The 16,982-nt window shown below is 37.4% G+C and overlaps 1 protein-coding gene across 8 annotated transcripts in view; it reads left to right on the top strand.

Annotated features, from left to right (window-relative positions):
* Positions 1 to 397: 397 nt before the first annotated feature.
* Positions 398 to 16,982, top strand: part of RBM46 (RNA binding motif protein 46) — a 50,205-nt gene continuing 33,620 nt past the window's right edge. For 7 of the 8 annotated variants that reach the window (XR_009259241.1, XR_009259239.1, XR_009259240.1 and 4 more), the window contains exons 1-2: positions 553 to 1,069; positions 14,928 to 15,089. Coding sequence is in view for 5 of the 8 variants with exons in the window: in XM_058721094.1 (XP_058577077.1) it covers positions 14,939 to 15,089 (151 nt within the window). In the remaining 3 variants the exon portion in view is untranslated. Of the gene's footprint in view, positions 532 to 552; positions 1,070 to 14,927; positions 15,090 to 16,982 lie in introns of those variants that run through there. The other variant, XM_058721095.1, reaches the window with a different exon arrangement.

Raw genomic sequence — 16,982 nt, 5'->3', positions numbered from 1 at the left:
GAGTTTAAGACTTGAAAACTCGATCAAATGAGAAGAGCCTTTAAAGTGTATCTACATTTCCCCCTAAGTAAAAGGAGTATGTTAAAATCACAGTGTTTGTTTCCCCACACCCTAACAAAACACGCAGGATTTTCTTTTGGCAACACTACATGTATGCCCGCCCCCTAAATCTCGCTCTCCTTTCCCAATTGGCTAAAGTGCCTGTCACTCCAAGCACTTTTACGCCCCTCCGAGAGCCTCATTCGGGTAAAAACCTTCGTCCCGCCCACTCTCCACTCCCTGACTCCTCCCTGAAGCTGGTCACTGATTGGTTGGGGCTCCACTCCGCGTGGGGCTGCCTAGGCCACTGCCCCGGCGCCTGCTGGGAGACAAACCAAGGCGCGAGGACGGCTCGAGCTCTTCCCGGTGGCCTCCCCCGCTACGGCGACCCCCCCCCTCCCCCGCTCCGACCGATTGGTCCCCGAAACGGTGGCGGCGGTTTGTGGTCGTTGGTCCCAGGGATTTAGGACCAACATTTGAAGACCCGAAGGGGTGAGGAGGGGATGGGGACAGCGGGGTCACAACCAAACAGCTAGTAACGGCTGGAGACCCCGCCTTCCGGCCGCAAAAGGCCCAGTCCGATACACTGTTACGCCAGATACGCAGTGGGGACTCACGCCCCTCTGGAGGCAGTGTCTGCGGGATTCGCCCTCCTCACTACCCTGCCCCGTCGAGCATAGGGAGGGCTAGAGTCATTGACGCGGTTCCCCAGCTCCAGAGGGCATCTTTTGACCAGATAGCTCTTGCCGTCACAGTTTGCGCCGCGTGGTCCCAGCCGTCCAGTCCCCCAGCTCCAGTTGTCGTCGGGGGCCCCTTGGCGGCTCCTTCCGCCCCTCGGGGGCCCTGCCCTCTCTCTGCTTTATTTCCGCTCTTCCCCGACATCTTCCGGCCGCTTCCCACCTGCTGCCCTCCATGTTCTCCTAGCACTGCCTCCGTCGACCGCCACACGTCAAGGGCGTCTGGCCGTTGTGGCGCCCGCGCGTCCCCTGTAGAGCCTTTGGGACGACGTCCGGGGCGTCCCGACTGCTGGGTGAGATTTGGTAATCATGTCGTCGTTTTCATTGAGTTCTAACTGGGATGAGCCTCGAACTTTCCTCTGCCTTTGACTCTTCCTGTTTATTCCCCAAGTGCTCTCTTGTGTGTAGGGTCTTGAACAGTGGAAGGCTGTGGGTGTTTGGGAAAGATAACTGACCCCCTTCTCTCCCGCGACACGCCGCGGCAGGCAGCCATGGACGGTAGTACACGCAGTAGTACCATTTGTGTTTCCTAAAGTCAGATAGTTTTAATTACAAACCTTTTAAATATTTTCTTTGGGGGGGGGGGTTCTAGAAAGACCACTGAACGTGATGTCAGGAGACCTGGGATTTAATAATCCTTGCATTGATGTTAATTGTGAGATCCTTGGGGAGCCAGGACCAATTATTTGGGCACCAGTTGCCTTATATGTGAATTTAGTTAATGTTGAAGTTTCTTTAAGCTCTCTCTTTACATTCTTGACAAATAATCTATAGTCTTTATAATAGGCGACGATTCTAATATAGGCCAGTATTGTAGAGGGACTATCAGGAGGAGCTTTTTAAGACTTGGCTTCTCTTTAGAAATCTGTTCGCTTTGTGTTTGATAATGGCGTTAGAACCAGGCAGCAGGATGTGTTCAATGTATAAATAACATATTCACGTGTTGGTAGTATTTTCCTTATTTAAATAACAGGAAGATATTTTCATTTCAAGAATCACTACAATGTATATTTGAGCAGTTGGACAGACTTCCATACAGAGCCTTTCAGAATTAAAGCTCCTTAATCATCTGTAATGATATTCTTTCCAAGGTGCACATATAAAACATTCGTTTTTAAAAATTTGCACCTGTGTGCCATAATGGACATAAAGATGACTATTAGTGCTGTAATTGCTAAATATTAGCAGTGCTTTAGTTTCTGTTTAAGGCACTGCTTTAATTGCTAATTTTCATTTAAGAGGGTAGAATATTGGATTTGAACATTATTGCCAAAGATTATGATACATATCAACGTCTGAAATATAAGCATGTGTATTATTGGATCTGTTATGAGTTGAGAAATATTAACAATATGCCCAATTTATGGACTGATATTAAGCCTCCTATTTTTAATGGTGTCATTTTTGTTGTTAAAAAACAGACATGTCGGTTTAAGGAGGGTTTGTGAATACAAATCAAATACTTGATGTAAAATCTGTCCAGATTTGTATATTAATGCTGGGTCGTGTCTTATTTTACTGCCTGATTGTTGCTAAAACGAAATCAGTGAGAGAAGAAAATGTGATATCTATGTTCAAATTATAATAGATTTTGGATGAAAGCTTATAGGAGCTTTTCCTTTTCCTTTTCCTTTTCCTTTATGTAAGGAATATCACTGTATTATTGTATAGTAGCATACAAGAATTTTGGTTCTATTGTAGGTATCTTTATACTAAATTCAAAGAATTTTGTGTTCAATGCAATATTTAAAAAATTGTTAATTAAATAATTAAAAAGTACTCTCTACAGTATTACTAAAAGTTGTGAAACACCCAGTACCAACACTTTTATTCATTATATATTTAACTTCTAGGAATAATGTGGCCTCCTTATTTAATAAAAATAATTTAAAATGGAATTGAGCCAATCCATCTATACCCTTTCATTTTGAAATGATGTTAGACTTCTATATCCATACACTTTTGAGTGATCCTCATTTTATGTGGAAAATAAAAGTAGTGCAGTCTGTCACTAAAATGAGTTACCACTTAAAAAACCTCCATTGACTTGGCAACCATGGTCTCAGCATTCCATACTCAATAACAATTGAACAAATCAGGAATTTAATACCACGTAATTTAAGGAATGCCATAACTAATATGCTTTCTATACAAGTGTTTTAATACTTTAAAAATTAATTTTTTTTCACTATTGCAGTTTTTATTTTTATTTATTTTTAAATTTTTTTAACGTTTATTTATTTTTGAGACAGAGAGAGACAGAGCATGAACAGGGGAGGAGCAGAGAGAGAGGGAGACACAGAATCGGAAACAGGCTCCAGGCTCTGAGCTGTCAGCACAGAGCCTGACGCGGGGCTCGAACTCACGGACCGTGAGATCATGACCTGAGCCGAAGTCGGACGCTCAACCGACCGAGCCACCCAGGCGCCCCACTATTGCAGTTTTTAAAAATAAAACTTATAAAATGTTCATTTTCATTTCATAAATTTTTACAGTAATTCATAAGATGAAGGGTCAGTTTAAGTAGTTTGAACACAGCTGACACAAATTTCTTTAGATAAGTGATTTTCATGTATATTTTGCTAAAATTGTGCTAGTAATTTTTTAATAGTATATTTTCTATTTTGAAAGGCAGTACAAATTTGAAAATTTCTATTTTTGTTAACTTATTACGGTTCTTAAAATTAGTGAAGATATAGTTAGCATTTAAAGCTAAAGGCTTGATTCAAATTGTTACTCGAATATCTATCCTGTGATTGGCTATGCTGTCTTGGCCTTCTACTTTATAGCTTAGAAAATTTTTTCTTTCTAATTTTTCTTCTAATTTTACTTTTGAAACTGAGCTGGAAAGGAATCTTTGAAAGTCCAAAGTTTAGGAAAAAAGATTTATCTGTGAAAACTAGAGTTTATTTATGGTACAACAGCTTTTAATCTGCCCTTCCCCACTATTTTTTGTATAAATTGTTTGTGTCATTCTCTTGCTTAGGACCCTCCTTCCCTTACTCAGATTCCTTGGGTCAGCAGTACTAATTGGGCCTAGAAGCTTCAGTTGGTATGACAGCTTTGTCATAATGTATAGGGCTGCTATACTTCCTTGGAGTTTTGGTAATTCTCAGATTGATTCTGGAATAGTTTAGAACAAATATTAGGCTGTTGTATGCCTGTTTTAGATTTGATTTTTAATTATCTGAGGTTCTTGATTTCTGGCCTTTTTAGAAATGTATTTTGTTAGATTAAATATGGTATTAAAGTTAGATATTTTTGATTTTTGAATTAGAGATGTGTGTATGTTACCTTTGTTTTGAAAGCTTTAAGATAAAACATATTCCTTTCTAAAGAGAGAGTGAGGTTGGTGACTCTTACACTTTCCTAATTTTAAGTTTTTAAAATATTTTGATTGAGATTTCTTTAAATGTACCAAGTCTAGCATATGTTTCTAGTCATTGTATGTTAAAAAGAGTCTTTAATGTGGGGACTGCCATTTGTTTCAACGTGACACCCTACATAATATAATATCTTTAAAAATACAACTTTAGAGACATGAATTGACCCAAAATACATGTCTGTAAGTAATTGCAGGGGTGGTTTGCATTGCACAAATCGGCCATTTAGAGTAAGCGATGAGTTACAGAAAAACAAAACTATGCATTGATTAAATTCTACATTTTGGGTAAAATCGAAACAGAAGGTATATTTATCAATTGTTTTATATGTAAGGCAGCATATTTTTTTTTTTTTTTTTTTTTTTTTTATTTTTTTAAATTTTTTTTTTTCAACGTTTTTTATTTATTTTTGGGACAGAGAGAGACAAAGCATGAACGGGGGAGGGGCAGAGAGAGAGGGAGACACAGAATCGGAAACAGGCTCCAGGCTCCGAGCCATCGGCCCAGAGCCTGACGCGGGGCTCGAACTCACGGACCGTGAGATCGTGACCTGGCTGAAGTCGGACGCTTAACCGACTGCGCCACCCAGGCGCCCCTGTAAGGCAGCATATTAAACTAGTCTTATTTTTTTCCTCATCCTTGCAGCATGCTTAAAAAAATATAAATCTCATACTTTCCTATTCTCCACATTGTATCAACTTGATGTCTTTCTTTAGTGTAATGGGACAGTATGATGTCCTATAGGATGTTTAGGCCATTAAGGTCCCTCTGGACTAAATTCTGGAAAAGAGCCAGAGTCAGAGTTTATTGATGTCTGAAGGTTTGAGCCATAGGTCTTTTCAGTTACTAGTTTTGTGACCTTAAGCAAGTCTATTTTAGTTGCTCTTCTACGGTCCACTTGTAATTCTAATATTTTCTTAGAAAATCTTCCATGATGGTATAGTCAAAGCCTAGTAGAATAAAAACAATCCTAAAGGGAGGAAAAAGGTAGTTATATTATTTAAAATGCTTTTTGTTTGAAAAAGGGAGAGAGAATCTTAAGCAGGCTCCAAACTCCGTGTGGAGCCCAATGTGGGGCTTCATTTCATGACCCTGGAATCACGACCTGAGTGGAAATCAAGAGTTGGGCATTCAACTGACTGAGCCACCCAGGCACCCCTAAAATGATTTTAATTTTAAAGCAATGATAGAAGGACATTGCCCTTTTTTTTTTTTTTAAAGACAAAAGGCTGAAAGTTGGTTTGGTTAATTAACCTTTGTCTCATTGATGGTTCTGATTGTTAAAGAGTACCTTAACTCTTAACAGAATCTGTTAATAACAGATTTATTTATTTATTGGATTTGATGTCACGTAAGTGTGTTCCTGAAGTATAGGGTAAGGTACCCAGCTGACAGTACAGACTTCCTAATTCTGCCATTTAATAAATATGTGAAGCCAGAAAATTAGAAGAATCTAAAAATGATGGAAAGAGAACAGAGACAGTATCATCATAGTTCATCATAGTAATCATATATATAATCATCATAGTAATGGACATAGAAGGGGGGAATTGAGGAAAAGCTGAACATCTTTTTACCTTCTCTGGAGATGGTCTTTTACAGGATAGCTTTATTATTTAAAAAAACGTTTTTTCAGTATATCACATATACTCTTCAGATGTAAATACGTTGTTAAAAATTAAAACCCCAGTGTTGTTGATAGTATGCTTCATTCAACCATCAGTATCATGCAGCTGTGTAGAACACTGATGGAATCTTTCTCTGTAATTTTGACCACCATACTTGTAAAGGAAAAAGAGGACAGTGAGGGAACATAGGGAACAAACTGTATCCTGTAAAGAGCAGTTAAGGCAGCATTTTCAAAATAATTTTATAGGCAGTTAATACAGGTAGCAAGGAGAATTAGGGTGTCATGTTGAAATGTTTGAGAAGCAGGGGTTAAAGTTGAAAGGTTTTAACTGAAATTTTTCATGGCCTTAAATATGCTAATGTTTGTTGCGATACTCTTAAGAGAGACGTATAGTGATTCTCAGATGTTATTTAGGTATGGAACACATTTTTGAGGCCTGTTAATAGCTCCTAGAATAGTATTCTAAGGGACATCATTTTAGAAAATGATGGATTTAAGGAACTGGTAATGTTTAGCTTGAAGAAGAGGAGAAGAATTTTTCAAGTTCAGTTAGATGAAAGAGGCATGTTCAGTGTGGCCAGAAGGATGATATGAGGATCTATTTGTGAAAGTTACAAGGGAAGAAATTATGATCATTATAAGAAAGAGCTTTCTGAAAGAGTTAACCAAGGTTAAGTTGTTCTAGAGAATAGGAGTTTCTTGTAAGAATTCAAGAATGAGGTAGGTGACTGCTTTGCACCCATATTGTAAAAGAGAATTGTATATCAGATAGGTGGTTGCATGAGATGATTTTTAAGGTCTTTAATAAATTTGAAATTATTTTATTAGAGATTTTCCAAAAATATTTTTTGACTGATTTTTTCCCCTCTAAGGTAATATAGTTTTAAAAAGTATCATGCTGTAGTTTTTTAAAGAAGCCATAAATATTTGAGTAGTTGTTATAATCATATTTAAAAGAATAACTATTATCTGAAAAAACCTGGATTCAGGTACTGATTTTGCAACTTATATGGCCTCTGGCAAATCACATCGTTTTTTTGAAGATCTCAGATTATTGAATATCAAAAATGAAGGTAATATAAAGTATTCCTTCAGGAGCCCAATATTTAGGCAGACAGGTTTGAATATCTACCCTACCAATTTCCTAGCACTGTAACTTTATCTTAGTCTCAGTTTATTTTTGAAATGGAATAGAATAGTACCTATCTCACAGAGTTATTGTAAGTACTAAATGAATTAATGTATATAAACTGCCTATCATCATGCAGGGTAAGGTGCTAAATATATGAATGCAGAAATAGACATAAAATGGAATTTCACAGATTAGGAAAGTAAAGGTAAAGGCTGTAAAGTAATTCATCCAGAGATTTCTTGACTAAGCACTAGAACTCAGGCCTTCTCTCACCCAAGTCCATTATTTTCAATTAAATCACAATGTCCCTCCCTTTCTGTCTCATTCATTGAACATTTATCACATATTAGGGAGTGTACATGGTGGTAGAGATTTGGAAATAAAAAACTAGACCCTTGATATCTGGCAGAGTTTAGGGGGGGAGGTGGTAGAAGGGATTGACAGACCAGCACTCTGAGGTGTGTTCTGTGATAGTAGTATAGAGGAATGCCTAATTTAGCATTGAAAGGGAGAGTCATGGGGTGGTTTTTCTGGAAAATGTTAGGAGTGGGAAAGGCAAAGAGAGTGAGACAGGACTGTGGGAACAAGCTACACAAAGGCTGGTATGTGAGCACTTGGCGCATTTGACAAATGACAAAAAGGTAAGTATTGTTGTTGACATAGAGTAAGAAATGAAGTTGGAGACGTAGGCTGGGCCAGATTAGGAAAGGACCTTTATGGCTTTTTAAAGAGTTTAGATTTTATATGTAAGGGACAATTGAAAACCCCCAAAAAGTCTTCCTGCTTTTAATACAAGTAGCATATGTTCTTGACAGTCACAGAAAAGTGAAACATTAAGGTGCTTTGACTCCTCCTTCCTACTTACCAATGGTAACAACTGTTAAAGTTTCTTAAGTTTTTCTAAAATTTTTGTATGCCTATAAAACGTGTGAATGTATACTTGAGTATCTTCAAACAAAACATTCAGTTGGTAAACCAGTAAATATTGTTCTCTGGCATACTTTTCTCATATATTTCTTAAATATTTTTCCATATCAGCACATGCAGATCTATGATATTCTCTAACAATTGCATAATACTATAATTTTTTAAAGATTTTTTTAAAGTTATCTATTTTGAGAGAGAAAGAGTATGAGCATGCACACACATGCAATCTGGGGAGGGGTGGAGACACAGGGAGAGAGAGAGAGAATCCAAGCAGGGTCTCCATGTGCAGAGCCTGATGCAGGGCTCGATTCCACCATCCACGAGATCATGACCTGAGCTAAAACCAAGAGTCAGATGCTTAACCGACTGAGCCACCCAGGTGCCCCACTATACCATAATTTTTTAATCAGTACTCTCTATGTAGACAACTAAATATTTTTCTAGATTTTTTCTTTTATATACAATGTCTCAGTGCACATCTTGTGCATGTATATTTGCATACTTGTGGAACTATATCTGTAGGTTAATTTTTTAGTAATTACTGTTTATATACATTTTAGGTTTTGATAAATATTGCCAAATTTCCCTCTAACAAGATAATTCCAATTTAATATGTACCTGCCAACAGTATATGAAGTCCTGGTAAGGATTTTTCTGTTAGACCCATCATCCAGCAAAAAATTATTGAGTATTTACTGTGCACCAAACACTGTATGGATAATAGGGAAAGTATTCAAGGCACATGGGATCCCTGCCCTTATGCAGCCCAGAATTAAAAAGATAGAAAGTCGACAGGTGTTTTGTTTGGTCTGAATAGTTTTTGTTACTGTTTTTATATTTGAAGTAATTTTCAGTTTGTTTTATTTTGTCTTTCTGACTATGCAGTACTCTGTTTTCAAGGAGCCGCGAGCCTCTTATAGAGATATTGCTCCTGAAAATGAAGGCTTGAAACATAAGACACCTAACTGGATGATGATGATAATACTGTTTTCTGGGTTATAAATCCTTTTAAGGCAGCTTCTATGCTTTCACTCTCTGTACTAAATTTTGGAAGGGATGGTAAAAGCCACATGGTCCAGTAGTGCACCCTTTGCTTGAATCTCTACAGCATGTTTATCCCATGTTTGAATACTTCCACTTGGTAGGAAGTTACCTTCCTATAGTATGTTCTATAGGTATACTATATACTATACCTGTATAGTACACAAACACACACACGCACACACACACACACACACACCCCACATCTTTTTTATCCATTCTTCTATCAGTGGGCACCTAGGTTGCTTCCTTATCGTTGTTATTATAAATAATGCTGCAGTGAACATAGAGGCATGTGTATCTTTTTAAATTAGCATTTTTGTTTTCTTCAGGTAAATATCCAGTACTGGAATTACTGGATCATACAGTAGTTCTATTTTTAAGTTTTTGAGGAACCTTCCTACTGTTTTCCACAGTGGCTGCACCAGTTTACACTTAACACCAGTTTTGCAGTTTTCGTGGTAAATTCAGCTCTTTGGTTCTCAGATTTTAAACATTGAGATTTCACATAAAAATCTGCCATTTCTGGCTTCTCTTTTTAAAATTGGAAAATGTGGCATAACTGGGCAAACAGGATTTGAAGATGGAAACAGTTTATTAGAATTGAGTAGTCATTGCCGTTTTCAGATGGTGCATGGCACTTCTTAGAGTCTTGTTTTTGGCCTTTATGCTCATTTAACATTTCTTCCCAGGGCCTTGTAGGCATTCGAGTTGGTCATTTAGTGGATACAAAACTCACCGTGTTCAAAGCTGAACTCTGATCTTATCCCTAAAATCTGTTCTAGCTCTGCCTTCCTCATCTTTCTGCTTCTCATTGCTCTAGCGAGTACTTTGGTGTTATCCTTGACTTCTCTGTTTATCTTCCAATCCATATCTAGTCTATCAGAAAATTCTGTTAGGTATATCTTCAAAATGTATCTCATATCAGAGACTACTTCTTTTCCCCTTCATCACCTTCTCTCTGGTCCATGCCACCATCATTTCTCACCTGAGTTTTAGTTGTAGTCTTCTCTTTGGTCTCCCTGCTGCCACCTTTGCTCTTCTTTTCTTTCTTTCTCTCTCTTTCTTTCTTTCTTTCTTTCTTTCTTTCTTTCTTTCTTTCTTCCTTCCTTCCTTCCTTCCTTCCTTCCTTCCTTCCTTCCTTCCTTCCTTTCTTTCCTTTCCTTTCCTTTCCTTTCCCTTCCTTTCCCTTCCTTCCTTCCTTCCTCCCTTCCTTCCTTCCTTCCTTCCTTCCTTCCTTCCTTCCTTCTTTCTTTTTCTTTCTTTCTTTCTTTCTTTCTTTCTTTCTTTCTTTCTTTCTTTCTTTCTTTCTTTCTTTCTTTCTTTCTTTCTTTCTTTCTTTCTTTCTTTCTTTCTTTCGTTTTTATTTTTAAATAATCCCTACCTGCAACGTGGGGCTCAAACTCATGACCCTCAAATCAGGAATCTTATGCTCTACCAACTGAGCCAGCCAGGCACCCCACTTCTTTTGCCTTTCCGCTATAATAGCCAAATGATTCTTTTAAAAGGAAAGATGATAGTTCTCCTGTGTTTAAGAATCTATGGTGGCTCTTCATTTAACCTAGAATAAAAGCCAAAGTCCTTCGTTACCTGACTTACAAGGTCTGTGTCATGTGGCAGCTTATTGCCTCTCTGACTTTATCTCCTACTATTCTTATTGTCTTCCTGGCTTTGCCGTACCAATCCCCTTGCTGTACCTTTTGTGTGTCATGCACGCTTCTACCTTGTACCTTTGTCCTCCTTTTTCTATTTGTGTGAAGTGCTCTTCCCAAATAACTGCATAGGTAGGTTTCTTAATTCTTTGCTCAAATGTTGCCTTCTTATTGAGGTTAGTACTAGTTATTTATTTATTATTTATTTAAAATGTATTTATTTTATTTTGAGAGAGAGCTAGAGAGAGTACAAGTAGGGGAGGGGCAGAGTGAGAGGGAGAGAGAGAATAGTATAGTACTGTCTTCTGTTTTCTGTTAATCCTTCCATGTGCCCTATCCCTGCCCCTCAAGCCCCCACATTACCTTTTAACATATATTACTTACTTATTACTTTAATTATTGCTTGTTTTCTTCCACTGGCTAACAGGCTATGCCAGGGAGGGGTTTCACTCTTTTATTTACTGATGTATCCCAGACATAAGGAATAGTACTGGCACACAGTTGGTACTCAGCAAACATTTGTTGAACAAGTGAATGAATCTGAGTTTGCAATCCCTGGTCTGCTGTTTGTGTTTTTCTTATTATTTTATTAATTTATTAGACAATATTTTATTAGAAATTAAGTTTATTTATTTTTGTATACTAAATAGTAAATACATTTATAGTGCTTATATCCAAAATACTGTTTTAAGCCCTTTCTCCATAATCCTGGCAACAACACTCACTATGAGGTAGAAATTCTTATTATCTACTTTATAGGGACAAATAAACTGAAGCCAAACTTGCCCAAAGTCAGAGTTAGTAAGGGGGAGAACCAGGAGTTGCCTTTAAGCCATTATTTAGATACTTGAATTTGCTTTTAATTATGACACCATGCTGCCCTTTTTTTATTTTGAAAGTAGCCTTAAATATGTGTGTTGCAGATCCTTTTTCCCTGTTTATAATTTTCTGTCTTGGTTTTGTTCTTTTTGCCTTCCAAGATGATAGTTAATATTTATGTAGTAAAAAATAATACAGTAATATTTTCCTTTGAGGCTCTTTTGTTCATTTTTTAGAAAGGCCTTTTGATTCTAAGATTAAAACATAAAAGTACTCATTTTTTCCCTTAGTTTTGATTTGTATTCACAACTTAAGATGATCAGATATCACCTCAAGAGCATCATGGAGATTTTGTTTGCAGGGCACAAGACTAAAGCCTGTAACAACAGTTAGGAATCTAGTACTGGTTCCAGTAACATATAATTGAGAACAGGCTGTGGGGATGGACAGGAAAAGATTGATTTCAAGATCTGTTCAGAGGTAAAATATGCAGGTGTTTGTGACTGAATCAAAGGAAGACTCTGGGTTAACTCACATTGTGAAACTCTGATTGTGTTAGTTTGTAGGAGATGGGAGTATGTTTGTTGTGGTTTGTTTATTGGTTGAATGGAAGAATTGATGGAGATGTAAAACAGGAAGGAACTTAAACAGGTTTAGAAGTTAAAATGACATTGAGTTTTGGATATGTTGAATTCAGGATGCCTGTTGAATATCTCATTCTCAATACATTCATTAGGCAGGTTGATAAATGAATCTTAGCTTCATAAAGAAAACTGGGCTAGTAAGTTTAAGGAAATTAGGTAGATGGCAGGTAGAAACTATATGGGTTCAGGAGCTACTTTCTTGCCTCGTTTTCTTCAGAATTACTCCATTGAATGCAATATAATAGCTTGGAAAGAGCTTTAAAGACTGTAAAAAGATTGTGTGTGTGTAGTGTGTGCGATATAAATGTGTTTGTAGCTATATTCACCGCTCAGAAAACATTTTGCAACTAGGAAGGACTGTAGAAGTCACATGACTAAGGTGTATTAATTTATAATTTCTGCATATTCCACTTGCATGAAAGTCAGTTTGGGTGCTTCTTCGTTTTTTTGAGGGACTTTTTAAGGTAATGTTGCGGCAAAAGGTATGTCAAAATCATTTTCTTGGCAGGAGGGGATATTTAGCATCAGGCAGATCTGGAATTGAATTCTGTCTGTGCCGCTTTCTGGCTCTGTGATCTTGGATAATTTCTTTGTTAGCCTGCGTTTTTTCATCTGTGGAAATAGTATTTTCTTTTAGCAAAGTTGAGACTCTCTTAGTAGTTGTATAAACTAGAGGTAATGTGTAGAAATTCCATGGCTTTATAATAGGCTACTAAATAAACTGAACTTCTGAGTCTTATTCTCAGCCTGTTTCTTTCTATCTGGTGTCATACTTTTGTTCTGAAATCAGTTACTGTAAAGATAAATATCTGGATTTTAAGCTATAGTTATTCATAGATGTTAGTGATTTTAAAGGTTCCAATATATGCATAAAATTAGTATTTGTGTTAATATTCATTAAGGCCATCAGATAGGCAGTGTTATTATCCTCATTTTATTTATTTTTAAAACTTTTTTTAATGTTTATTTGAGACAGAGTGAGAGCAAGTTGTGGAGGGGCAGAGAGAGCAGAGAGAGAGAATCCCAAGCAAGCTCTGTGCTGCCAGCACAGAGTCCAACGTGGGCTTCATCTCAGAGACCATAAGATCATGACCTGAGCCGAAATCAAGAATTGGCACCTTAAATGACTGAGCCACCCGGGTGCCCTATTATTCACATTTTAAAGATGAGGAAATTAAGATACAGAAGGGCTAAGTAACTTACTGAAAATTATAGCTGGTAAGCAAAAAAGGATTTGAATCCAGGCAGTCTGGCTTCAGAGCTGTTGTGCTATATTAAGTACTAGTGAGTATAACTACAGTGACAGTTTCACTTACTTTAGAGCAGTGATTCTTTGGTGATGTCTTCTGCATTCCTATCCTCTATCCACTGTAGAGATGCAGATACTCTTCCCTAGATATGTGTCTACCATATCGCACCCCCCGCCCACACAACCTTTGAGAAAATGCACAAAATGTTTCTGAAAAAATCAAAAACAGTGTGGGTATGTGAAAAGTTAAGATGTGCTCCTCTCTAGTATTAATCAAAACTAACCTTTATTTGGCCTTAGGTAATTCTAACAAGACTTTTGCATCATTGCCTCACTAAATCCTAACAGCAACCTTGCAATAAGTTATATTGGTACTCCCATTTAAAAAATTTTTTTTCTACTGTTTATTTATTTGAGAGAGAGAGAGAGAGAGAGAGACAGACAGACAACATGAGTGGGGGAAGGGCAGAGAGAGAGGGAGACACAGAATCCTTAGCAGGCTCCAGGCTCTGAGTTGTTGGCATAGAGCCCAATGTGGGGCTTGAACTCAGGAACTGCAAAATCATGACCTGAGCTGAAGATGGATGCTTAACTGACTGAGCCACCCAGGCGCCCCGGTACTCCCATTTTATAATAAGCAAGGAAACAATGAGCTGATCAAGTTTCCACAGCTAGAAAATGGCAGAACTAAGTGTGAAATTGAGGTGCTGGGGGTAAAAATTTCATACTTTTTGAAATGCTGTGCTACAGTGACTTAGTTTCCATTTATGATTACCAAAGTCTGTTGAAAGCCAAAATGGCTTTCCCAGTGCATTTCCCAGACTGTGGATTTTAATTTTTGTATTTGTTCATAGTAATACCAAAGGAGAGAGACGTACAATTAAGAAACAGAAAAAAATAATCTTTAGGATCAATGTGAATTTTCTGATAACCTAACGACATTGTAATTAAGTTCATTAAAAAAAACTAAAAACACATTTTTATGTACAGTGGTCAGCAGAGATCTCAGGTTCTTTCTAGTTCCTGCCTACCCACCGATGTAATCCTTAAGCTGCTGCTAGTTGGAAAACACAGTAGTTCCTGTTTCTGCTCGGAGGACAAGTGGTTGTGATAACCTACGTTCTTTAGTAGCTTCTTTTAGGAACAGGGACTGGTTTGAAATTCTGTTTACTTACTCCAAGCATCTGTTCAATTTCTGATAACTTTTGGAGTTCTTAGAGATTGCTGACAACATGAGCTATATTGGCATTAGGCTACATTTATCTGAGAATTGTAAGGCACAGTAAAATCCAGTTGGCCTGTATGATAAAATAAACCTTGGGCCATATAGATCAGCAGTGATAATGTATTCACTGATGGCAGTATATTTGTTTTGTTACTCCTTCTGCTTTCTTTTCTCTTCTCTAACCCCTTCTCATTTATTTGTGTTTTTTTCTCTTTTTCACTTTTGCCTCCCTTTGTTGTAGCTTAGGCCTTCTAAAGGTACTGCTTAATTGATCAGTGACATTAAATGGAATTTCTAGCTTTTGCTGTAGAGCAGGACTTACTGGGCAAGACCACAGTGATCATCAGATGTTAGCAGCCACACTGTTTTTGGTTTCTTGCAACCTAGAGGACTCCTTCATAGATTCCTGGTTCTCTGTCATAAACACTGTTTTTTGAATTTTGTTTTAGGAATTGCAACCATGAATGAAGAAAACATAGATGGAATAAATGGATGCAGTAAAGTCAGAACTGGTACTCAGAATGAAGCAGCATTACTTGCTTTGATGGAAAAGACTGGTTACAACATGGTTCAAGAAAATGGGCAAAGGAAATTTGGTGGTCCTCCTCCAGGTGTGGATGTATTTATGTTCAAAAAATTGTATCTTTAATGTACATTAGGTGCATATATCATTAGTATCAGTTTTTTTTTTCTTATAACTGCTTTAAGACCTTAGTAATCACTTATAGTTGTGAGGGGAAAGAGGTATTATTATATATGTTATGCACATATAATAATGCGTAATATTATAGGTATTATGCATGTTTGACCTTTACATTTTTTTCAACTCTGCTCTTGGTTAAGAAACAGCTGAGAAGGAAGTTGGGTGGTTTTTTTTCTCAAAATTTTTTTAAATTCTAGTTAGTTAACATATAGTGTAATATTGGTTTCATGAGTAGAATTTAATGATTTATCATTTACATGTAACAAACACCAAGTGCTTAACACAAGTGCCCTCCTTAATACCCATCACCTATTTAGCCCATCCTCCCCAACCTCCCCTCCAGCAACCTTCAGTTTGTTCTCTATAGTTAAGAGTCTCTTGTGGTCTGCTTCCTTCTCTTTTTTCCCCCTCCCTATGTCCATCTGTCTTATTTCTTAAATTCTACATGTGAGTGAAATCATACGGCATTTGTGTATTTCACTTAGCATAACATGCTCTAGCTCTATCCACATCATTGCAAATGGCAAGATTTCATTCTTTTTGATGGCTGAATAATATTGCATTATATATATGCACCCACACCCACACCCACACACACACCCACACACACACCCACACACACACACACACACACACACCCACACACACACACACACACACCCACCCACCATATCTTCTTTATCCATTCATCAGCTGATGGACATTTGGGCTCTTTCCATAATTTGGCTATCATTGACAATGCTTCTTTAAACATCGGGGTGCATGTGCCCCTTCGAATCAGTATTTTTGTATCTTTTGGGTAAATACCCAGTAGTGCAATTGGTGGGTTGTAGGGTAGTTCTATTTTTAACTTTTGAGGAACCTCTGTACTGTTTTCCAGAGTGGATGCACTACTTTGCATTCCCATCAACAGTGCAAGAGGGTTCCTTTTTCTTCACATCCTTGTCAACATGTGTTGTTTCCTATGTTGTTAATTTTAGCCATTCTAACAGATGTGAGGTGGTATCTCATTGTAGTTTTGATTTGTATTTCCCTGATGATTAGTGATGTTGAGCATCTTTTCAAGTGTCTGTTGGCCATCTGGTTGTCTTCTTTAGAGAAGTGTCTGTTCATGTCTTCCACTTGTTTATTAACTGGATTATTTGTTTTTTGGGTGTTGAGTTTGATAAGCTCTTTATAGATTTTGTATACTAACCCTTTATCTGATATGTCATTTGCAGATATCTTCTTCCATTCCATAGGTTGCTTTTTGTTGATGATTTCCTTCACTGTGCTTTTTATCTTGATGAAGTCCTAGTCATTCATTTTTGCTTTTGTTACCCTTGCCTCTGGAGACCTGTCTAGTAAGAAGTTTCTACAGCCAAAGTCACAGAGGTTATTGCCTGTGTTCTCCTTTAGGATTTTGATGGGTCTCCTGTCTCACATTTAGGTCTTTCATCCATTTTGAATTTATTTTTGTGTATAGAGTAAGAAAGTGGTCTAGTTTCATTCTTTTGTATGATGTTGTCCAGTTTTTCAAACACCATTTATTGAAGAGACTATCTTTTGTCCATCCGATATTCTTTCCTGCTTTGTTGAAGATTAGTTGACTATATAGTTGTGGGTCCATTTCTGGATTTTTTGTTCTGTTCCATTGATCTACATGTCTGTTTTTGTGCCAGTACCATACTGTTTTGATGACTACAGCTTTGTAACATAGCTTGAAGTCTGAATTGTTATACTTCAGCTTTTTCTTTTTAAGATTGCTTTGGCTTTTTGGCATTTTTTGTGGTTCTGTACAAATTTTAAGATTGTTTGTTTT

This window comes from Neofelis nebulosa, chromosome 3 (assembly GCF_028018385.1).
Source record: "Neofelis nebulosa isolate mNeoNeb1 chromosome 3, mNeoNeb1.pri, whole genome shotgun sequence".
In the NCBI taxonomy this organism is placed as follows: Eukaryota; Metazoa; Chordata; class Mammalia; order Carnivora; family Felidae; genus Neofelis; species Neofelis nebulosa.
Note: the sequence above shows the minus strand (reverse complement) of the source record. Positions and strands in the feature narration are given on the sequence as shown.